The 23,940-nt window shown below is 38.5% G+C and overlaps 2 protein-coding genes across 6 annotated transcripts in view; one reads left to right on the top strand and one right to left on the bottom strand.

The window, feature by feature from the left end:
* Positions 1-1,295: 1,295 nt before the first annotated feature.
* LOC123031445 (small EDRK-rich factor 1-like) lies at positions 1,296-19,572 on the bottom strand. 2 transcript variants are annotated; one of them, XM_044446435.1, is made up of 4 exons: positions 19,492-19,572; positions 6,419-6,524; positions 2,788-2,896; positions 1,296-2,090 (listed from the first exon to the last, which is right to left on the bottom strand). In XM_044446435.1, exons 1-4 carry the CDS (start codon positions 19,555-19,557, stop codon positions 2,018-2,020), a joined length of 354 nt encoding a protein of 117 aa, XP_044302370.1. In that variant the 5' UTR covers positions 19,558-19,572; the 3' UTR covers positions 1,296-2,017. The 2 variants fall into 2 exon arrangements, with proteins under 2 accessions (XP_044302370.1, XP_044302371.1); XM_044446436.1 differs by lacking the exons at positions 6,419-6,524; positions 19,492-19,572 and adding an exon at positions 6,187-6,394.
* BDP1 (B double prime 1, subunit of RNA polymerase III transcription initiation factor IIIB) overlaps positions 8,965-23,940 on the top strand; it is a 53,697-nt gene continuing 38,721 nt past the window's right edge. For all 4 annotated transcript variants that reach the window (XM_044446428.1, XM_044446429.1, XM_044446427.1 and 1 more), the window contains exons 1-10: positions 8,965-9,365; positions 11,820-12,378; positions 15,278-15,387; positions 16,169-16,228; positions 17,153-17,308; positions 19,214-19,347; positions 20,917-21,011; positions 22,141-22,195; positions 22,504-22,662; positions 23,165-23,446. In XM_044446428.1, the coding sequence (XP_044302363.1) occupies positions 9,115-9,365; positions 11,820-12,378; positions 15,278-15,387; positions 16,169-16,228; positions 17,153-17,308; positions 19,214-19,347; positions 20,917-21,011; positions 22,141-22,195; positions 22,504-22,662; positions 23,165-23,446 (1,861 nt within the window). In that variant the 5' untranslated portion in view covers positions 8,965-9,114. The remainder of the gene's footprint in view (positions 9,366-11,819; positions 12,379-15,277; positions 15,388-16,168; positions 16,229-17,152; positions 17,309-19,213; positions 19,348-20,916; positions 21,012-22,140; positions 22,196-22,503; positions 22,663-23,164; positions 23,447-23,940) is intronic.

The raw sequence follows: 23,940 nt of genomic DNA, 5'->3' as shown, positions 1-23,940 counted from the left end.
AGGTACACCCCCCTGGTATCAAATATATGGTTGACACAGGACCCAGCAAATCACAAAGGAAACCAAAAGTTTAAGTAGTTTGAGAAATGACAGAATGCCACCATTACCTACTCAGGTTTGCAAGCAAAGAACACAACCCAAACCCAGGGAAAGTTTATCAAAGAGCTTTTTCTTAAAACCACTTATTGGCTTAACTGAAATTTAGCTGTGGCACACTAGGTATCTTAAGTATCTAGCTTATGCTACAGGTTTTACACAAGTATATAGCTTCCATATAGCCTCAAGTGCCTGGTTCTATCTAATCCTGAAAGCTAAGCAGGGTCAGGCCTGGTTGAAATCTGAATGGGTGACTTAATGTTATGAACCACCCTGAAAGCTTTGGATCTGGAAGATACAGAAATGTAATGAATAAGAAGTGTCAAAACTCCCAACAGATCTAAGGACCTAAGATTTATACAGATGTAAACCCCCTATTGCCATCCTATTACCTAACCTTTTAAAAGCTATGAAGTCACAGACCCACCATATACTCCTTTCTCAGGATACCTACCCATATCTTATAGTTAAACAATGGAATTCACTTCCACAAGATGTAATGATGGCCATCATCTTGGATGTCTTTAAAAGGGATTGGGCAAATTCATGAAACAGAAGACTATCAATGGCAACTTGTCCTTATGGCTGTATGTTACATTCAATATCAAAGGCAATATGACTATGTTACTAGGGAATATGGATGGAAGGGAGCTGCTGTACTCATGTCCTGCTTGTGAGTTTCCAGTGGAGGATTGTCCACTGTGTAAACAAAATACTGGCTTAGATGGGCCCTTACTCTGCCCAAGTATGGCTGTTCTTATGTTATCTTGGACATGTCTTGCAATTCACTCTGCATCAAGAATCCCAAATTAGGAGTCTTTTTATAAAATGTTCAAAGCCAACTATTTCAACTGGTATTATATTTTTCCATTATGTGTGCTGTAACTCACTGATTAACTTCCAGAATCCCAGTTAGGGTCACCCTGACTACCTTTCTCACAATCTACGAATATGCCATGTGAAACACTATTGTCTGGTAAAAGCAGCAGGGCACAGAATAATTACTTGCCTTAATCTTGGGTCATCTGGCTTTTGTTCTCACTCATTTAACTCTAACAATAAATGCTAAGTAAGTAATTCTTCCAGGACTACCAGGTTCTGCTACCACCAGTGTGGGAAAGTCAAGCCCAAGAAAAATAGTTGTAACAGTAAGCACATTATTCCTTGGCTACCTTTTTTATAATCAAAGAAGCTTTCAGTCAAAAGATAATGTACTTTATATTTTCATGCAAGTTACAGATTTTAATTGCAGTTTTACATAGTAAATATATTTGAGAATCTTGCTTTGCAGTTGTTGGAAAAATGGTGTTACGTACTGTGGCTGCAGTTAGAACACATAATAGAAGGCAAGTTGTTTGTGCTGACCAAAGGACGATAAACTGTGCCAAACTGTCAGCAACAATGGGAAGTCTTGAGTACCCAAACTACGTAGTACTTCATGCAATGTTTTATTGTAAAAATAATTTACGAATAACTTTACAGCTGACCTTTACAAAGTGGAAAGCAAGTACAGAGACCTGGGCTTTTAAACTGTCATCACTTTGGGATGTTTTTAGATTTGCCATAAAGGTTTCCCAGTCTACTTGCATACTTAATAACTGGTACAGTCACACAAGCTATTTACTGAGCCAACATTTTAACAATGAAAACTGCAGTCAAGCTACTGCTACCATTACTAATAGACATGCAAAGGGAAGTAAGAACTTAGAATCCAATGTTATGGAAAAGATTCTAGTAATTAAGCCAAGTCAGCTGCAACTGCACTATACTAACCAGATGTTCTAAAATAAATGCATACTGGACAAGTGAGCAAGTAGAAGATAAACATTAACCATTTAATGGCTGGCTACTTTTACAAATATTTTTTAGGCCCTATATTTTGAGATGCACTGCAGCATTAGGTCCTTTGTGTAGCCACAGATTATTTTGTTCCTGCCTGAAGAGACTTCTTCTCATCAGCGGCTTTCTGCTTCTGCTGCATGATTTCAGAATCTCTGCAAAAGAAATGAATGAGTAAGTGTCTTAGTTCTTTTATAAAGATTTTAATGCAAACATTCAATCCTCAGTTTTTGGAACTCAGTGTTCCAAATCCCAAACTATCTCCCAAATGCAACTGTAGCTAGACAGCATCAATTTCATAACAGCCAAATGCTAGTTGAAGTTAAATCCCATTCAAATGATCAAAATACTTATTCCTTAACAGGCAAGTGGGAAACAGAACCATGCCATATACTTCTATGCCTAGACATAACGAACATCATGTAGGAATCTCCACAGCATTTGCACAAACATCTGCAGAAGGGAGGTCTATGCACATACAGCTGTGCGTGTGGGCTTCAATTCCATTTAGAAGCCTGAACAGCTGGAGTTCCAGATTGTGTAGAGACTGATGCATATGTAGTATACATACAGATGTACCATATGCAACGGCACAGAGAGCTCAAATAATGTGCACCATGTTAGAGGACAGGGCTACATTCCATGCTCACACAATTAAGCAACATTTTGAAAACCTAAGCAGAGCTAAAGTTAATTAGAATTTAGCTTCCTATGTATCCAGTTCAGTTTACCTTCAAAGGGAGAATCATACAAAAGTTATGCTTGTTCTCTGCTGATTCTCAGGCAAAGCTACACACTACTTACTTACACACCAAGATATCGAGGTTATCACAGACTGTGATGCAATTGTACCTTTGTTTCCTCTGAGAAGCTGACAAAGTATCCTCTTTTCTTTTTCCTTTATTCAGTTCTTGGCTTTTCTTCATGTTCTTCTGACGGGCAAGTTCACGCTGGTTCCCACCTAAAAGTGAGAGTGTTGTAAGAGCAAGGTTTTTGGTCACTTACTGGCAAGTTAATTTTTCCTCATTTGGCTTCAGCCTGAAGTTTATCTACCCCTTAGCTGCACAACAACAAATTCATCTGACAGTACTCTGTATGTCCTCGTACTAGTTAAATGCATCAGGAAGCATGAGGGACAGAATTCTGTCTTGGGACAGAATGAAATGCTTATTTCTCCTCTAACATCCAATTTCCTTACCATTACTCTAGTCCATGTCCATACCATAACTCCTGTCCATAACTGATATGGACTACAGTGCACACCAATGTCTGGCTACTCTAATACCAGTGCTCTTTAGAGGCACACACCCTAAAGTTCATCTGATTCTTTCATCATGTGAACTCCAAGACTATGTATCTCTTAATCTATCAGGCAACTTTTATTTGCGCTTTCCTTTCTTTCAACTTTCTCATGGGTCCTCTTGTAATCTTCATCTTGGCTAAATCCATAACTTTTATCTGCAGAACAACCAACTGATTGCCATAGTAAAATTTCCAGTTTTCAGTCCCATTTCTAGTATTGCTTTCATGCACATCAGCACCTATCATACTAAAACCTTCTGTACTTCAAGCCTGATGCCATCAATGAGCCACCTTGCAGTCTTTTTGGTATATACAAAATATTGTATGTATTTGTTTTTTAATTGTGGTTGTTAAAAGGTACTCAGTGCCATTGGTGTCACCTGACCCTCTAAAAATGATAACTCCAGCAAAAATGCCAGGCTATGAACCTGGCTCCTTCAGGGGGAGTGCAACCTCATCCAGAACAGGATGAATAACTTCAATCTGCCTAGAATAATCACCCAGTAACAGCAGTTCAATCTTGTCTGGTTTGAGGCCCTTGAAAATCTGTCACAGCAGGTATTAGATGGTTCCATAATTTCCTTAAGCTCACCATATAAGCAGCCCTAGAGAACTCTGAAACACTCCACTGGATGATAAACAAAGGATGTAACAGAGGTGGAGATGTTATACTTCTTTGCTGCCTTTAACTCTCTTGAATAAACTTGAACACAGGCACACACTAGTGTTCAACAGGGAGTTTTCTATCTATGCTCCAGCCTTTTCCTTGCCTGTGCCATCACTCTTCAGTCTGGTCTGTACAAAGAGCTGTAGGAGCTCCACTTGTCAACTAGTAGTTGATGAAACCTTAGCATTGAACCCGAGAATACTTGTGTCATCTCAGAGGGAAGACTACTGAGCAGCAGGGTGGGCAGTACACCAGAATTCCCAACATGTCCCAATACAAGAAACAAATATTCTAGACTTTTCAGGCTTTCATATCTTTAGCTAAGCTGAAAAGGAATCCTTTTATCCAGTAATTTTCCATTTGGATAAATTGCAACCACCCAAGTTCATAATTCTGTAGAAAGTTTTAAAGGAGAACAGTACACAAACACGAGCATAGCCACACTCATCCTCATGATAGCCTTCATATTTTTAACAAGCTTATATTAGAAATCCTTGCATGGCCATAAAACCTGGCTAAACTCTCTCAGTTTAACCTGCTGCACAGGGCTATTGTGAAGATAAACAGGGCAATATGGACTGAAATAAATCAAGGTAATTAAAATCAGTTTTTGAAATCAGCAAGAAAAAGGTCAATTTAAATCACTGATTTAAATCAAGCTCCCCAGTGAATTTTTTATTCATTTCCGATTATCAACATGTTCATTTATAACTAGGTATTATCTACACTTCTTCATTCTTTGTCTTGCTGTATATAGTTTGCATGGTTTCTCTTTTCATCTATTTGAGGAATGTCTTTAAAGCACTACAGTTTAGGATCTTTCTTATGGCCAAAACCTATGACAATTTGAGGATAACAACACAGTAGTATAAATGTCTCCCCAGGAGTTCCACTGAGTTCAATGGGGCTTACCCCCAAGTAAGTGGGTATAGGATTGCTGCCATAGTGTGAGACTACAAAAAGATACACATGGGCCAGTCTTTGTCTTTTCTTAGCCAATATTGGACCTGTTTCACTCTGACCTGATTCACACATAATAGCAACCCTAAGTCCATATTGATGTTGGGTTATCAATAAAATTGTGAACTGTTTCATGGAAACTCTGAGTACTATAGGTTAACTACAAACAACCCACAGATCATAGCCCAATAACAAATATAATTTAAATTTCAAGAACCTTTGAAAAAAGAAAACATCAATTTTTAATCCACACTGAAATAGATGACCACGCATATATCCTGTTTTCTGTAAAGGAAGGACAGACCAGTAAATAAGTACCACTTCATTATAACTCAGTTCCTTGAAAAAGGATCAGCATATATCTTTTCATTCAACAAGGGATGCAGACATTATAATCAAACTAAACTATGTTAACTCACATTCTACATGCATAAATTGGTTAAGTGTTTGCGAATCAGCTCAGAGCCAGAAAAAGATAAAACCATATGACTGTATGCTTGTGTATCACAGCCAGTTCAAATGGCTGTGGCAGCAGGATTGGAACTTTATCTGTATCTTATTTAGGCTGTTTCTGTTCCTCTGTGTAGAATAAGGACCAAGAAACATGGCCATACCTATATAAGAATAAAAATGGGGCTTGTTCCTAGTATGTACGGAATCACTCCCTTCTTGAATCTTTCCACATATACTTGCATGCTCCTAATAAGCACTTTAAAGCCACTTGTAGCTATATGCATATTAAGGAACTGAAGCAGAATGATACTTTTAAAGTAATGATATTGAACTGAAGATCTTGTTTCAGTTCAAGTTACTGGGAAACTGAAACCATAATCACTGTTCACTGCTTTAAAACAAGAACATGCTGCAGTTTTGAAATACAGTTAAGTGCAATGTGGGCATCAGGTTGTTTTTCATAATTCATCCAAGGAACTATTTAGACTATACAGCTACATATCATCATTTTCCCGAAGCCACCATCATTTTGGCTTTATGAAAAGTTAGAACTCGTTGGGAAGGCTTTTCCAGCCTTCCTATCCAGAACATAACAAAGGAACTCTAGCGGAACAATCAGTCTTCTTCAATCAGGGAAAGTTGTTTCGCACCGCAACACCACCCAGCAAAAGGGAATCAGGGTTACGTTCTATACAATTGGGCCTGCTCTTTTTCGGGCCAGCCTTTCCCCTCAGTTTGGATTGTATCTAATGGGTGGTCTACAATGTAAAATTCCCATTCCTTCGAACGGGTCCTCCTGGAATATAACCCTTTGCTGCAGCTAGAGGTTACTCATCCTAAAAACGAAAAAGAAAGGGGAGATCGCCCACCACACATCCAGCCTGGTTCTCTTCAGCTTCTCCTTGTTTTTTTCCCGACCATCGCCGCCCACCATAGAGACGACGAGCACAAGAAGCTGAGTGTCGCCTCCTTCTGGCCTACAAGCCACGGTAAGGCCCGCTTCGCTCTGGCCCAGCATCGTCGCCTCTAACGGGGGCGCAGCGGAGAGCGGAGCCCATTAACGCGGCGGGGTAGTGGTGGAGGCTGTGTACAAATACTTACGGGCCATGGCAAAACAATAACCCCAGCGACCACAACCGTTACGCACACACAAGCTACAGCTCTGCCCCAACCAGCCGTCCCTGGTGCCAGAAGCTTCTGCGCGCCCCACCCGTCGTCCTTGTAGTTATGTAAGGGACCGCCCCTATGACATCATTCACACGTCGCCATCTTTCTGTCTCTGACTGGATATTCCGTGACGCTCCAAGTCCTACTGCACATGCGCAAACTGGATTTTTATTGTTGCGTGTCTTCTAACTCTGTATAGTCAACGCGAAACTGATTCAGCCGGATTTACCTCGGAGTAGCAACCCAGGATTCACCTGAAATATTGCTACTTCGCTAGTATTTGTGTAGTAGTATGATTTCTGTATCATCTTGAAAAGGATAATCGAGATAAATATTTACTGCTGGTCTATTCAGAAATCCCACTGAATTCAATGGGACTAGTTTTAAGGCTGTGATTCTCCCTTATGTAGTAGATCAATTTAAATCACTGGAATTTCTAAGAAAAACTGTTGATGTAATGAGGGTTGTCAATTATTTTTACCATCATGGCTTAAACTCACATTTTATTCTTTGAGACAAGCGCACACAAAAGACTCATTTTTAAAGTTGTGATTTTTAAAAATGTACTGGGCTTGGGAAACCTGGAAACACAACATGTGTGCTAAAAAGAGTGTTCCAAATAATATAGTAATTTATGATGGTCTTAGTAATTATCTACATATTTAGCAATTCAAGATTTTAATAAAAATCTCTCTCCATCCCAGGTAAGTACATGTTCTAAAGTGCTGAATACACCCACTAGTGCTGTAAATAGTGGGGTGAGGGGTGTTGCAGGTACTGTATAGCAGAAAACTGTACTGAGTTATATTGTAAATAGCCAAGCTTTCATTTATAGGTGATAGATATTTATGTTATAAATACTTATTTATAGAATTTTTATTCCAATGTAAATATCAGTTTTCAACTTTTGTTGCTGCTGTCCTTGTTCTTGGCAGTCCAGCTCAGTTCTTCTAAATGTTAGGCTGTGGCTTCCTATGTAGAATCAATCCATCTTATATTTGATCTTTCTCTTCTGCTCTCCCTAGCATTATTGTTTCTTCCAGTGAGTTTTGCCTTTGTAGAGTATAACAGGTTCAGTTTCATAATTATTTTTTTTAGGGAAAGTTCTGGATTTATTTTGTCTTTCTGTTGGTCCAGAGTATTCACAAAGCTCTCCACCGGCACCATGTTTTAAATGCTCGATTTTCTTCCTATCAGCTTTCCTCACTGTCCAGTTTTCATACCAATACATACATGATCTTGGCCATGGTCTCTGATAAAAATTCTTTATATTTGATTAGTTTTTCTAGTTCCTTAATTGTTGTCCTTCCAAGTCTCAGTCTTCTAGTTTCTTGGCTACAGTCATAAAATATTAAGTGATGAATTGTACTGGATCAATACATAACTCTTAACAGAAGCAGTATTTGAAATAAGCATGGTATTACTGTGCCTTTTACCAGATTCATCTGGTACATCAGCTATGACTTTTCCCAAACAGGGATAGTTAAACCACAGTGATTTATACATTGCTAACCACAACAGGGCTGGGTTATTTCAATGCTCTTTATGTGGGGCTTCATTTTATACTGGCCTGAAAACTGCAATTAGTGACTGGATTGCTCAGTAGCAATGAATTGTGAGCATGTTACAGCTTTATTAGTGTAAAGATACTAATATAAAAATATTTTCTAGATTCTGTAGTAAATAAGGTAGAATTATATTTTCAAGTTTGCTACCCATAAAAAGGGAAACTATATATATACTTCCTAAAATTTCAGCTGCTGTGATGAAATAGGATATCAGCAGTATGGGGATTTTAAGTTTTCACTTGATCCCAATGGGATCTGGAATTTACAAAAAGTGATACATACTTGAAATTGTCACAAATGAGGTTGATTAACAAACCTCTGTCTTTCCTCTCATTAGAATCAGTGGAGCAGCTAGGGGGATTTTAGATCTAGAGCATATTACAATTGTAAAGCACATAGCCATCCATTCTCCCCTGCACCATGCCATTCCATGCTTTAATACTGCGTCTGCATTCCGCATGCATTACCCCCCACCCCACACACACAAACACATACAAAATAACCAAAGCTGTTTGCTAACCGTAATTTTAAAGTGTGTGGATTCACTTTTTTCAAGGACAAAGAATAAAATCAGAATACAAATGTTTTAAACAAATAAATTTGTAATCATGGAGATGTTCTGTTGGCCAATTCTCGTATAATTTTTATTTTAAAGCAAAAGAAGAAAGGATGCTTGGCAACTAACACCAGAGTTATTTGCCCCTGCCTCTGTTAACTGCCACTCCTTGGGTTATTATTCATTCCCCTCACCCCTAGTATGAAGCGCTGGAGCACAACTACAGTTGCAACCACGGATAAAACTGCGGGTGAATTGAACAAAAAACGAGGCGGCGCCCTAATGACGCAGACCAGGGATTCGGGTTGGGTTTGACGCAGAGTGATGGCGTAATTCATGCGCCGCCCTGGAGCAGCTGACAGCCGATTTCACCCCCATCCCCCGAGACAGGAAGGCGGGGAGGTGGGCTTGGCTGAGCGGGGCCGGTGACATGAGGCGGCCTCGCCGGCCGGAGGAAAAAGGGGACGGTGGGCTTCAGCAGCACCGGCAACTCGTCTCCCGGCGCCATGTTCCGCCGCGCCAGATTTAGCGTGAAGCCGAACGTGAGGCCGAGCGCGGCGGGAAGAAGCGGCAGCGGCAGATCAGCTACCCCGCCGGCGGCCGGAGCAGCAGCCCCTCCAGATCCAGGTGCTCAGCATGATTCGACACCCACCACCTGCTCTTCTGCGACTGCTGTGGGCAGCCCGGCCGCCCAGCAGGGAACTCCTGCCGCCGCTGGAGACGTTCCGCAGAGCGGTGGCAGCAGTAGCCATAGCAGGTAAGCTTCACTGTTGGCTGCAGTTGAGCCCGTTTCTATTCCTTTTCTTCTTCACAGAAAATAATCAGAGCTCCTAAGTCTGCCTATTTAACAAGAATATTAGTCGTTGAACAAAACCCCGAGACTTATTCTCGAAATCATGAGGACTGTTCACATGTGCAGGTGACCTGTCTGTTAGAAACAGGCAGAGGTTTAATTTCTGCTGGAACTGCACTTTTCTCTGCGACCTGCTTATGTATCCAGCTATGACTCCTCAAATGTCGGGTGACTTAGTTACTTTCTGCCTCTGACCCTGATAACTGAACAGTATTAACTTGTCTCATTTTGTCAGCATGGTGGTGCTGTTGATAGGGGTCTCTTCTCATTATAGCACCTAAAGGGCATGATATTTCAATTATAATGGAAAGTATCAACAGCACAGTTGTCATAAATTTGTGTGGTGGGTTTAGTCCTATTTTACTCTTATGATGGTCTTCTAAGTCTTCACTGTCAACCAAGTATGTGTGTAGGCATGTTAACTGGAAACAAGTGGTACTCATTGTCTAGCACTGGTAGAATTTCTGTAATAAAATCAGATATGTTTGAGATATGGATCAGTAACATTCTTTTTGCAGTTATGAACACCTGAAAATTGTGTACACACTAAAGTATTTCTCTAAACTGCTTGGAGATATCTGAACTTTGTGATATTCATCTAGTTTTCTATTGACAATGTTAAAAAGAGTCTCAAATGCTATTAAGTTTGTAAAGAAATCCATAGCAGTAGAAGCATTAAGCTGTATTGAAACTTTAAAAGTATGGTGTATTAATTTTGCACTTAATTGGTATGGTAGGTCAACTCCAAAGCAAATCATGTTATTTGTACAAATTACAGTTATTTCCAGAAGAATTTTAATTAGATTTCAGAAAATGCTCAGCCAAGATTCAAGTTGACGTGTTGTCTTCTGATCTTTACATTATTCATTCTGGTGTTTTAAGGCTGAAATGCTATGTATGCTTTGTTAGGAGTAAGATCCATGTAACTTAGTGAGGCTTACATCTGAATAAATGCATAGAAGAATGTACTGCGATTTGTAGCATGTTTATATGGGCATGAGTTCTATCAAACTCAGTGGGATATTTGCATAATATCCGACTATAAAAATCCCAGGTAAGCTTATTCACAGAAAAAGTTATTAAATGACTTTTTACTGGGGTTATGGATCTGAATTTTACCTGGGAACTGCATCATCAGGTCATAGCAACATTTCTCGCTGCTAATTATTTTATTTAATTTCTATACCACCCATTAGCCAAGATGATTCTCTGGATGGTTTACATAATCAAAACGCACATATTAAAAACAAATACCTTTTAAATCAAAGATAAATAATACATCAATATAAAAGCAGTGCTGAAATAGGCCCACACCAAACCCACAGCAGTAATACTCAAATTAATCCAGGGTGCAGCAACAGTAAAGTACAGTAACATGTAGCATACAGTCTTTTATATGGCTTTATTGTCTGTAACCCACCCAGGGAGCTGTATGTCTAATGGGGCAGGCTAAAAATCTAATAAAACATAGAATAGTAGAGTTGGAAGGGGTCATCAAGTCCAACCTCCTGCTGTTGCAGGCACCACATTACACCATCATACATAATAATAATTAGACAAAATATTTTAAAAGAGAATTGCAATTATTAACTGTTAAAATATGAGGTGAATAAAAAAGTTTTTTAGCTGACACTGAGAGAAATAAAGAGTGGGTGCCAGGCCCATCTCCTTGGGGAGCTGATTCCATAATTGGGGTGTCACCAGTGAAAAAACCCCTTCCCCTTGTAGCCACCTTCCTTATTTCCTTTAAAGCTCTCTGAGAGGGACATAAGGTCTCATAGGAGAGAAAACTGTGAGTTTTGTTTGTTGCCGATATTTACAGGGAGAGATTGCTCTAAAAGACTGGATAGAAATATAATAAAGTTGCAATCCTGTGTCCCCAGGATATTGTTTGTGGGAGGCATGAAGTATTTTAGATTCCCATTTCTGAGATTTGAGACCTCATTTTGAGCTTGAAGATGGAACTGTCTTCCCACTCATAGCCAGCACAGAAAGAACCACGCTAGATACCTCCCTGCGGTCAGGAGGTTTATCTTGGAGAGTGGGTAAAGGGGATGTTATGTCAAGAGGGAGAGGGCTGTAAAAGCCAGATACAATATATCCTGTGCCCTCCCTCTGAAGCACCCAAGCTAGATGGCTGAAAATGACTTGGGGAAAATGCAGAATGGGAGCAACTGAGAGGTGAAGATGGGTGCTGGGTGATCATTAGCCTCTAAGTACAGATACTTATGATAATCTTTATTGGATTGTACCCTAAATCTGTGAACATAGTTTTCAAACAATTCATTATTTCTTCTTAAAATAGCTAAACTGTCTCTTAAAGAAAGTTCATGAAAAGTTTTTCTTTCTATTTTCTAGAGATGAAAAGACCAAAGATGCAGGTGGTGATGGAGATCATAGTAAACAGGCAGAGACAGTTCTACAGAGAAGAAAACGAATATCCACTATGCCCAATCTTGCTAAACCAAGAGTTGTACCTGTATCTACGCAACGTGCTGTCATTTCAACATCAAAATGTTCTCAGAAACAAGCACCACACTCTCCTACATTTGCTAACTCTCCACTTCAGAAAGAATCTCCTTCAACTGAGAAGATTAGTGTGGACATTTCTCCAAAGTCTCCCATATTACCTGAAAAGAAAACTCCTGTTCCCCAAGTACCACAGTTCTCTCCATTAAAAAAATCTGCCAATAAGGAGACAAATACATGTGTAACAGGTCAAAGAAATGATGAAGCCCCTCAGAAGAACACATCGTCTCCCCTAAAAGAGAGGCCTACACAGGAAAGATTGATTCAAGAAGAGATAACACAGTCAAAAGCTTCAGAAAAAGAGAAAAGGATATGCTCAGATAGAGAGAAGTTAATCAAAAGTCAGAAGCTACGAAAGATGCTCAAGGAAGAACTAAAGAAAGAAAAGGTATAGTAAAAGGTTTGTAATGTTACAAGGAAAGGACAAGGGATTAGAAACTGTATATGTACTAACTTCAGTATGGGAAGCTTTGTTATACTGGGTCAGACAATAGGCCTGTCTAGCTTGATATTGTCTCTATAGTGGCACTCCAGGGTTTTCAGCAGAAACTTTCTTAGTCTTATCTTCATAGCAGGGACTGAAATTGGGACCTTTTGTATGCAAAGCACGTGCTCTACCACTGAGCTATGGCTCTGGCACTTCCATCAGAGATACAGAACCTCTAGATGTTGTAATATGATATCCTCAAGATGAGAGATTCTAGCTTCTGGCAGCACTCGGCAGCATTGACAATGGGAGTCAAACAACATTCAGAGGTCTACAAGTCATCCACTGAGCTTTGTCTGAACAGCTTGTATGTGTTAGGTGGCTTTTTATGTGATTATCATACAATTACAAGGCACTTTGGAGAATTTGTGTGTGTCTGTCATACTCTGAATGAAAGGGATATAGTGGAAGTGGTCCACTATCCCATTCTTGATATCCTAGTTTTCAGCTATGAAACAATTTTGTGTGCTGTTAATGTGTGTATCTCTAATATTATGCTAACATAAATTTAATATCTTGTTTGTACTGTAGTTTCAAATAGTTTTGCTATCAGTAGGGGGGGTGTAGATTTTTTTTAAAGAGATAGACGTGGTATATTTAATAAGTAGGTAACTTTGTCAGTAATATGTGGGGGAAGTATAGAAATTAGCCTATGAATACAATAAGTGGCCACAGTTACCACATAACTGTGCATACATTTGATTTAGTAAGAAGGACTGGGATATATGTAGATTTTATTTAAGAACTGTGGCCTGTGTAAACTGAGTTTCAATATTGTATGAGCAGAGTTCAGTCCACCCCAGCCCTCTTTCCAGGGCAGATTTTGGGGTGTGCAAGAGACCGCAAGTGGGATGGGGATTCTTTTCCACACATTCAGTTCTGTACTTAAAACTGAACCCGTGGTGAGCTATCAAGCAGAGTAGTTTAAAGCTGTTTTTTCTGTGTGAAAATAGTAAAATGATATGTCTTGTTCAACATTGCAAATATAATCCAATAAACCTAACATGTTAGTTAGTTAGCCAGTCCCAATCACTAGGTTCTAGAAGCCATTTAATCTCTTACTTCTTCACATTCTGCCTTTTAACTTAGCTTTGAGATAGATGCAGATTTCCAATTATGAATATTTATGATGATTCACTGAACAGAATAAGTGGCTTTATACCTCATGGAGAAGCACAGTTCTGTCCAGTACTCCCTCACTTTTTTTAAAGTCCCAGGTGCTTACAGCCTGATCCAATGTCTATTAGCCTGAACCCAAATTTTGGTATGGTAATCTTTTATGAGGTTTTTATTGCTGTTTGTATTTTATTTTGAATATTTATGTGGCATGTAAACTCCCCAGAGAGCTTCAGCTATTGAGTGGTATAGAAATTAAATACATAATAATAAACTTGGAAGTAAATGCTACTGAACTGGTTAGGGCTTGCTTTCAAATAACTGTATATTCAAAGTGTTGGTTATCACCTATAAAGCCCTTAACGGCTTGGGTCCTGGTTACCTAAAGGAGCGCTTGTATCCATACATGCCCTCCCGCCCCTTGAGATCAGCGGCAGAGGCCCTTCTCCAGGAGCCCTCCGTGAAGGACATTAGGAGGGTGAGTACCCGGAGGAGGACTTTCTCTGCGGTGGCGCCCAATCTATGGAATATGCTCCCCAGAGAGGTCCGCCTGGCGCCGCCGTCATTTGCTTTTCGGCACCAGGCCAAGACCTTTTTATTTAAATGTCATTTAATTGTTAATATTATTTATTAATTTTACATCTTCAGCCAGGATGTCTCCAATTATATTGTTTTATATGTTTAAGTGTTTGTTTGTTTGTTTATTTATTTATTTATTGTTGTGAGCCACCCTGAGACTTCGGCGAATGGGGCGGCATAGAAGTTTGCTAAATAAAATAAAAATAAAATATACGATTTCAACCCTAGTCAACAAGATCTTTGCCTTTGTATGGAGAGAGAAATGAACCATACTCATTGGTTTAACAGCTTCCCCAACATATAAGGAATTAATTTGTATGAGGTCATACTATTGCCCATACAGATTTTAACCTTAATTGGCAATGGTTTTCAGGTAGAGGTCATTTACACTATCTGTTACCTGATCCAGTTTAACTGGAGATGCTGAAAACTGAATCTGCTGCCTCCTGCATGCAAAAGATACAGTCAGTGAGCTGTGGCCTCTCCTCACTATATAATTTAGTAATGCAAAAATGTAAGGGCTTCATGTCAATAGGTTTTCACTTATGCTGTTAGGGTCCAGGTAGTATAAAGGGTATATTCAGCTTTAGAAATATACCTTAAGACATAACTCTGTGCATATTTAGACATAATACGTTACAGCATGGCTATCTTGGGGATGCTGAACGCTTCTGTCTAAACACGTATAGGATCACATCTTTATTTCTTGTAACAACTTTATATCATGCCTTTCTGCATCAGCACCCAAAGTGACGTATGATGGTATAAAACATATATTGATATAATTACAGTAATATTATAATGGAACAGGCAATATAAAATACAATAATATAAGTACAGTAATATAATAATCAAATAGAGCAGACAATCACTTTGGTAATGGAGAATTATAAAACAAAATGGCAACCAATTTAGACTGGCGAAAGACTTCATAAGGCAATAGAGAAAGAACCACTTAACTCACTGGTCAAAGGTCTGTCTAAATAAGGAACTTTTTGACTATACATTTGTGCAGAAATGTATGCATTTTAAAATGAATAAATTGATTTAACTCTGATTTAAATCTGAGACCTTAACAAAGTTGGATATTAATTTTTGTGTTTAGGAACAACGGAAATACAAATGCCACGTAATTGAAAAACCTATGCCAGAAGATCGTTCAAAAATGATTATGAGGGATTTCATATATTATCTGCCTGAAAATAATCCCATGAAGTAAGTATATATTGCTTTTTTCCTGTGAAAACACATTGTTATGTCTGTATTCCTTCCTCCAAAGGTTTCAGAGTGGTATACATGATTCCCCCCACTCTTACTTATTATATTTATAGTCTGCCTTTTTCCTTTCAAGGAACTCATGGTGGCTTACATAATTCTCCTCACAATCTTAGCCTCACAAGAACCTTGTGAGGTACGTTGGGTTAAGAGTTTGTCACTGGCCCAAAGTTAGCTCCATGGCTGAGTGGCAGCTTGCATAAGCAAGAGGGAAGAATCCCTTATAGTGAGGATTTTATTTCACTTATGCTGTTTACTGGCTGAGGTACCAAATGCAGGATGTAAATGTAAATAAGGACATACAGATCCATCATTGTGGTTTATCTTTTAAGAATAAACTTGGACAATATTTCACTTTCCAGGCTTGTGGAAAGTTTGGGATTTCCAGTTATACTGAATTATGTTGTCTTTTGTCCACAGGTAACTATAGTTTTTCACTCATCTTATGTTGTTAAATGGAATTTGAAGGAATAGATTTGTAATGGATAGTTCTCTTCCCCTACTAACCAATAAATCCTATAGATTTAATTGTATGAACCAACCATTTAAAAATTTAATATTTCTAGCTAAGATTCTTTGTGAATAAACTAGTAAATCATGCAGGTAAATAGCAGTTGGAGCATGTACTGTTGTGGCAGTTTGTGCCTAGAAATAAATATTTAAAATCTTGAAAATGTATTTGATTAAATTAATGAAAATAATGTTTTTAAATATTTAATAGGTCTTCACTGGTGGAAGAAAAGAAAACAGAAAAGACGTCCACTGTAACCCAAGCAAAAGAGTAATTGTTTTATTTCTCCTTTGGAATAGATACCTGTAATCACAACACCAACTACCCAGAGAGCTTCAGCTCTGGGGCTGTATAGAAAGGAAATTAATAAAAATAGTAAAAATAATAACAACAACAGCACAGATGGATATGTAAGAAAGAGATTTGTTTGTACAAAATTGCTGAAACTGAGCAATTTCTAGATAGGATTGTTGTTCTAGTAGTTTTCCTTTTTACTGTAAACAAAGCATGCTTCAGGTAATATGCTGTTGCAGTCATTTGGCTGTATGTTCACCCCACTCCTACACTCAACTTAAGAAATTTCTTTTCACTGACTTTAATGATGTGGAACCCTGACTCTAGCATAGCAGGCCTAACTTAGCCTTTCATCCCTTACCGCAAAGCCTGGTTTAGAAGTGCCCAAGAGTTAAAACAGTAATAATGCGATACCATGGTATGTGGTGGAAAGAGGAATTTGAGTGCAGGAAGAGAGGAGCTGGAGAAAGAGAGAATGCTAGGTATCATTCCCAGTATTTTGGTCATAATTAACAGCTAGCTGGTATGAGATTTATACAGGCTCTTTTTACTTTCTTCCCTTCAGTGATCCATTGTGAATTGCACATCGGTATGTTTGTTATGTGTCGTATACATGCTTTCATATAGTGGAGGCTAAATGTGACATTTAATGTAAGGATCTGTACAACATGTTTTCAGTTATTCAGCCATCTTCTGATGCAGTCGCTTAACAGAACATTTAAAATGTATATACACATGCTAGATAGTAGGTTACACTCCAGCCCTCTATAAAGAAAAAAATAATTAAAATAAGTCATATGTGACATAGGTTTTAACACTGCTATTGGATGTATCTGATACAATTGGGCTGTAGGGAAAAAGAGTTTAGTGTTACTTGTCTATCATCTTCTCATATTTCAGGCCAGAGGAAAGACCTGTCGCTGATCTTGATGATGAAAATGAGGAAGATGAAGAAGAAGAAGAAGAAGAAGATGGAGGAGGAGAGGAGGATGGCCCCCTCCTAGTTCCTCGAGTGAAAGTTGCAGAAGATGGTTCAATTATTCTGGATGAAGAAAGGTAAGGTTTTGGCAATTGAAACCTGCTTTAGAAAGAGAATATGCATTTAGGGAATTATAGAATCATGGAATAATTGGGAATAGTTGGAAGGGGCCATGAAGGCCATCAGGTCCAGCCCTCTGCTGTTGCAGGACACCAATTTACACCATCCCACTCAGATGACTGTCTGGTTTATTTTTGAGTGTCTCCTACTATGGGAGAGCCCACAACCCCTCTAGGCAACTGGTTTTGCTCTCATATTGCTCTGACAGTGAGGAAACTTTTTCTGATATCTAGCCTGAACGTGGGTTGTCACAACTTGACTTGATTATTCCGTGTCTTACACTCTGGTATCAGAGAGAAGAGATCTTGACCTTCCTTTTTGTCACAGCCTTTGAGGTACTTATCATGTCCCTCATCACTCTTCTCTTCTCAAGGCTATAGGGCAGCGTTTCCAAAACCTAGATCATTTTTGTTGCCCTTCTCTGGACCCTTTCTAATTTTTCTGCATTTTTCTTAAATCTTGGTGCCCAGAACTGCATAGAGTATTCCAGATGAGGTTTGACTAGTTAGAAATATAGGGGAACTACTACTTCTTGTGATTTGGAAATAATACTTCTGTTAAGGCATCTCAAAATAGCATTTGCCATTTTTGGTGGCTGGTATTTAGCCTGTTGTCCACAACTACTCCAAGATCTTTTTCTTTTTCAGTTCTCTTAAGCCAAATATTCCCCATTTTCTATCGATGCATTTGGTTTCTTTTTCCTAGGTGGTGGACTTGGCACTGGTCCTTATTGAATTGTTCAGTGCTAAACCAAGACAAGTTGCCACTTGAGGCAATGCCCTTCTGCACTGGAGTCAAAAGTTAAAAAGTCTGTAGTACCCATAATGCCCTGCCCAAACTGTGTATTGTATGCACATGTGAATTTGTGGATTAGAATAATAGATGTTTCTTTACAAGAGGAGTATGAAAGAGTGTATGTATGTGTTTGCACATGTGTATGCAGTCTTGTTTTGTGGTAATAACATGGAATGCTGTGTTAAAGGAATGTAGGAGTGGCATTCATAGACAAAAATGGATAATGATTGCAGGATGAAGATGTGTTGGTGTGGAGGAAATATTTGGAGATGAACATTGTATTTGAACTGAGGGAACCAGAAGGGTAGATTTAAAATGATGTAGGCATTAGCTGAGGGATGGAAGCATTTTTATAGAGGAAGCAGATAAACCTAAAATGTGAAGTGAGAAACAGAGGGCATGTGGGAATGGATGGAGTCAAAGGAAAGCCTGGACAAGTGTGTGGATGAATAAATCATAAAGATCCAGAACTCAGACGAGTGGACAGATTGAAAGAACAGGAACAGAAAAAGCTACATGGCAGAATCACAATGTGAAAGCCTCACAAGCATTCTGCTGTAACAATCATTAATAAATGATCGTATGCATATACAAATGCATAGGCTCCAGATGCACAGCAGGGAACAATTTTAGCAGCAGCATGTTCTCAGTTTTAAATTGAGGAGGAAGAGAAAATGAGGTGAAATGTTGCAAGGCAGAGGAAGTAAGTGGTGGTAGCCAGTGGGCGTGTCATTTCTTTAACCTGAAAGAAAGAAAGCTTCCGCTTCTTCACAGTGGCTCAGATATGCTTCAAGTTGCCTAACAGGTGACTTGGCCCTGGGAAAGAAGATTCTTGTTCTTCAATTCCGTATTAGTGGTTACTGGGAGAATGTGTTATGTATTCCATGTCATTATGGAAAGGTAGTTCAAGGCCATACTGGAGTTCAATGAGGAATGTTGATAATAGAGCAGAATTTTTCATTGCAGTAATGTTATTATGAAAAGCTGTCTATTATGATAATTAGTGTATTTGATATATCACTTCTTTTTTTCTTTCGTATTCTAATATCTCCTGATTTCACATTTAGTTTAACTGTAGAAGTCTTAAGGACAAAAGGGCAATGTGTGGTGGAAGAAAATGATCCCATCTTTGAACGTGGCTCTACAACAACTTACTCAAGTTTCAGGAAAAGCTATTATACCAAGCCATGGTCGGAAAAAGGTAGGTGTAGTTCTGTGCTGTGAGGCAGAAGTTCAGTGATGATTTTCTTTGATCTTGGTCTTTGAGGAGCAGAGCTTTTAAGGCAGACTATGCCGGATCCTGGCTTGTTTTGTTTAAGGCATAATCAGCCAAAAGAAATCTGTGGAAGAACATCAAGAAAATTAGTTGCAACTGTTTCTCAGTTCTGCAAATTGTTTTCATTTCCATCATTATGAAACAGAGTACCTTGGGGTACATCTTTCTATATGTGCAGTAGTGAGGGTACTTACTTGTAACTTAAATAGATGCAGTTGGCACAGGTAGGTTTGAGTGAGATTTTCTATAAAAACAAGGTAGTAATACATTTCCATCAAAATACTTTTGACTATATAAAAATATGGCTATAACAATTGGACAAATTGAGATTTATTCGCATAAAGTCACCTTTTTTGTTCACTCTAGATTAAGAATTTAAATGGCTCAATTTTGTTGACCAAATTCATCAGCAGATTTAATACCCTCTGTATGACACTAAATTCTTCATAGAGCAAGATTAGAATTAATATTTTGCTTCTCCGGACTGTGACTCCAGATAACATCATTTAATTTCATAGTCTAACCTGTGAGTGTCATTGTCAGCTTTAATTCAGCCAGATTTTGCTCTGAAACCTTGAAGAGTGAAAGGATGACTCTGAATTTTAAAGCTATATAACTCTTATTAAAATGTGTACTATGATGCAGTAAGCAACATAAGTGCTTATCTTCCCTGCAAGGGGAATGGTCATAGCTAAGCAGCAGAGTCAGTGCAAGCATCAAGGACAGGTGTGGCTGTGCACTTGCAAGTGGCTCATACGTCAGCAGGGGTCCACTAGCAAGAGCTTTGTGGACTTGCTTCTGCTCTTCATGACCTACTTGCTCTCCTGCTTTTTGCTCTAGCCTAGTCAGCAGTAGAAGGAGGGGGAGTGGAGGCCACTGCCTGCTTGCTTTCAGACTCAGTGATAAGAAAGGAGGAGGAGGAACAGTAACAAGTGGGTGGTGGTGCTGGGGGGTGGGTGGGGTTGAGGGCCTATTCAGGATGCTTTGCCCAAGGGCCTTCAAAATCCAAGCTACTAGTCCTGATGGCTTTATGCTATCGCCAGTATCAGGGGTTAGTATGTCTTTGTATACCAGCTGCTATGGAACATGGGTGGGAGGTTGCTGTTGCATTCAAATCCTGCTTGTGGGTTTCCTATGGGCAGCTGATTGGCTGCTTTGTGAACAACATGCTGGTTTAGATAGACCCTCAGTTTGATCAACATGGCTGTTCTTAACATTTTTAAAAGATCCCAGTTGAATTCCTGAAAGCCTGATATAGGACTGGGAAACCCTCCTAGAATGGGCAACAGTACTGAGCTTCATGAACTGGCAGTCTTACTTGATATAGGGCATCTTCCTAGGGTGAAAGGTAGCTCATTTCCTGATTAGTACATTGAAGCAGGATGCTTTGGTTTTTAACTTAACATATGCATCTATTGAATATGAGATTAAAATTAATATACTAAGAACTGTGATCACTTCAAAAATAGATGAACTATTTTGTTTTCCTTACAGAAACAGATCTTTTCTTCTTGGCTATAAGTATGGTGGGAACCGATTTCTCAATGATAAGTCAGCTTTTTCCTCACAGAGCAAGAACAGAAATTAAGGTAACCCCTTTTAAAGGAGAAAATTGATAAACAGGTATCACTTAACTTGTAGATTTTTTCATATTCTATTACCTGACAAATATCTATTGGAAAAACATCATTTGAAGTAAATTTGCTTGATCAAAGTGTGTGCTGTGTAGACTTTGTGCTGCAAAATTGCAGGGCTAAGGGCCAAACTTATTGTTTCTTTTTGTCTTGTTTTAATGCTCCATTTCGATGCTAATTTTATTTATTTATTTCATGCATTTATACCCTATCCTATCTCTTCAAGCGCTCAGGATGGCTTATAAGATATAAAAATACAATAAAACTAAAACTACTATATTAAAACATTAATTGTTCAAACAATATAAAACACATCACTACAGAAAATGTGACCATGGCAAAGGGGAAAAAAAAGTAAAATCCTAAAATGTCTACAAACATTAATTGTTAAAATAATGATCTAATAAAAAGGTCTTTACCTGGCAGTGGAAAGAATATAATGTCAGCACCAGGCGGACCTCTCTGGAGAGCAGATTCCATACTCTGGGCGCCACTGCAAAGGCCCTCCTCTGGGTAGACACCCTCCATACTTCCTTCAGAGAGGGTTCCTGGAGCAAGGACTCCCCTGCCAATCTTAAGGAACATGAAGGCATTTAGTTTCATTTCAGTTTGCCATTAGCCTGATCTCAGTCATGCAGCACATGTTAGCTGACATTTCTAATAGTGCAATCCCATACAAGTTTACTCCAAAAACGGGCCACTGAGCTCTATGGGGCTTACTCTCATGTAGATGGATATAGATTTATAACCCTTAATTCCAAAGACTTTCCAGACAAGAAGCATCCATTAATTGCTCCCCACCTCCCCGCCTTTTCTGATCTTTTTGGTGTCACCTATGAAAGAATATATGAGAGAACCAGGGCACATACCCCATGTTTCTTTCTTTTCTTTTTCTCAGCAGCCCTATCATAGGAGGGAGCTGAGTTAGAAGTAAGGGGAAAACTTGCACTTGTGCTTTTGTAAGGCTCCAAATATGTATATGACTCAGTCAATGGGTCTCCTTTAAATATAAACATGTTCTAGATTCAAAGCAATATCTTTGGTTCAGTGAAAACATGTAACCTACACAACTTTCTGTTTTCAGAATAAATTTAAACGTGAAGAAAAGACCAATGGATGGAGAATAGATAAAGCATTTAGTAAGTGTTGCTAGGTATTAAATGTTTTATTATCTGAATGATAACATTTTGGAATAACATCTTTGTTTAACTTCTTGAAGTGAAGAATTATTACAGTATCAATAATAGTCTTTGACATTCAGTAAACTTTATGGGATTGATTGATATTAAATAGCTTATACTTCTAAATTCAAGGTTGTGTGCATTTTCATAGGTAAGAGCTTTCTACATCAAAAAAAGGCTACTGGCACACAATACATTTGTTAGCTTCTGGGTTATGCCTGGAGTTTTTACATTTTTACTTTAAATAAAATTTTCTTGTTGGACAGAAGAGAAAAGGCCTTTTGACTATGATTTTTTTGCGAAACTGCTTGAGAAGATTCTGGAAAGTGAGAGGAGGAAAAAGGAAAAGGATGCTAAGTGTCAGGGTCAAAAAGAGAAAACTCCCAATGAGAAGAAAACACCCAAATCTCAAAAAAAGCGAAAAGGTATTTTAAGAAATAGTTAAACTATATTGCAAATTAATAGATTGTCTTTGTTATGAAACCTCCTCTCTTCTGAGGTCTGATGGGGGCCTTGTTTTTTGTGAGTAGAATGTTAGATCTGTGAGAGAGCACATAGGGCTTGAAAACATGATGAGAATTTCTTACTCTGGAATGCCCATCTAGAAGCTTGTACTATACCCTTCTTAAGGGCTGCAAAAACATTTGGCTGGTGCATGGCTAACTGCTGGTCTTTGAATATTGTTTAATTCTGTTTTCCATGGCTTTTGGTACCTTGAAAATTTTAGTTCTTTCTGTTAATGCAGTGTTTATTTTTTGTTCTTTACTTTAACCAGGGATAGGAGGGATATGATAGATAGTAGACCAGGAGATTTTGATAGTTTTATATGGAACAAGTAGGATTATATATTCTTGATTTTTTTTAAAAAAAGCATTCTTATTGAGAATTGTCTGACTGTGAGTATACTTGCATGCTATATTTTGATAGCTAAAATTGTCAATGGACAAACCAGCCATGGTCAGGATGATCTCCAGAATGCCAGAATGTCTGATGCAGAAATGGAGGTGGATGCTGAGACAGCTGAAAAGGAGAATGAAGAGTCCCCCAGTATTTTGGAACAGGCAGAGGGGCAAGCAGTTGCTGAATCTGTAGTGATGAAAAAGAAAAGAAAGAAGAAGAAAAAAGATTCTGAATGTGAAGCAGAAAATCTCCCTGAAGAGAGAAACATTCCTGCAGAAATGGCTGAGAAAGAAAGATCAAGAAAGAAAAGTAAGAATTTAAAAGTTTGCATTTGGAATACTATGGAATTATTTGCTTACCTCTTCCAGGGAGCAGTGGTGCTGCTATGCATTTAAATGATTCAGGGTTCAGACTTCTAAGACACAAATTGGTATGTATGCATTACTATATCTGTAGTATACATATAGAAATATAGATATCATTACAAGGATTTATTTTCATTTCAGAGGAGGCAACAACAGTCAATTACATTCTCATCCAAATAATATAAAATAAAATACAGTTTTCAGTTAATTTTTACCCTGCCCCACATCTTTCCCACATTATTAAGGAAAGATTTTTTTAAAGCTTAACTGCTTTGAAAATGTATATTTTGGGGGATATTGGAATGTGTGGGGAGAAGAAAATTAACCCTTTTCTACCCAGTTTCAGTTTCTTAAAACTTGCCCTCTGATTGGTACTTAATCTGACGAGGGAAAATATACATGATTCTTATTGAATAGCTGTGGAGTCCTTTGAAATAT

This window comes from Varanus komodoensis, unplaced genomic scaffold (assembly GCF_004798865.1).
Source record: "Varanus komodoensis strain SLA01 unplaced genomic scaffold, ASM479886v1 scaffold5, whole genome shotgun sequence".
Classification (NCBI taxonomy): domain Eukaryota; kingdom Metazoa; phylum Chordata; class Lepidosauria; order Squamata; family Varanidae; genus Varanus; species Varanus komodoensis.
The sequence above is the reverse complement of the archived record's forward strand: the minus strand, read 5'-3'. Positions and strand labels throughout refer to the sequence as shown.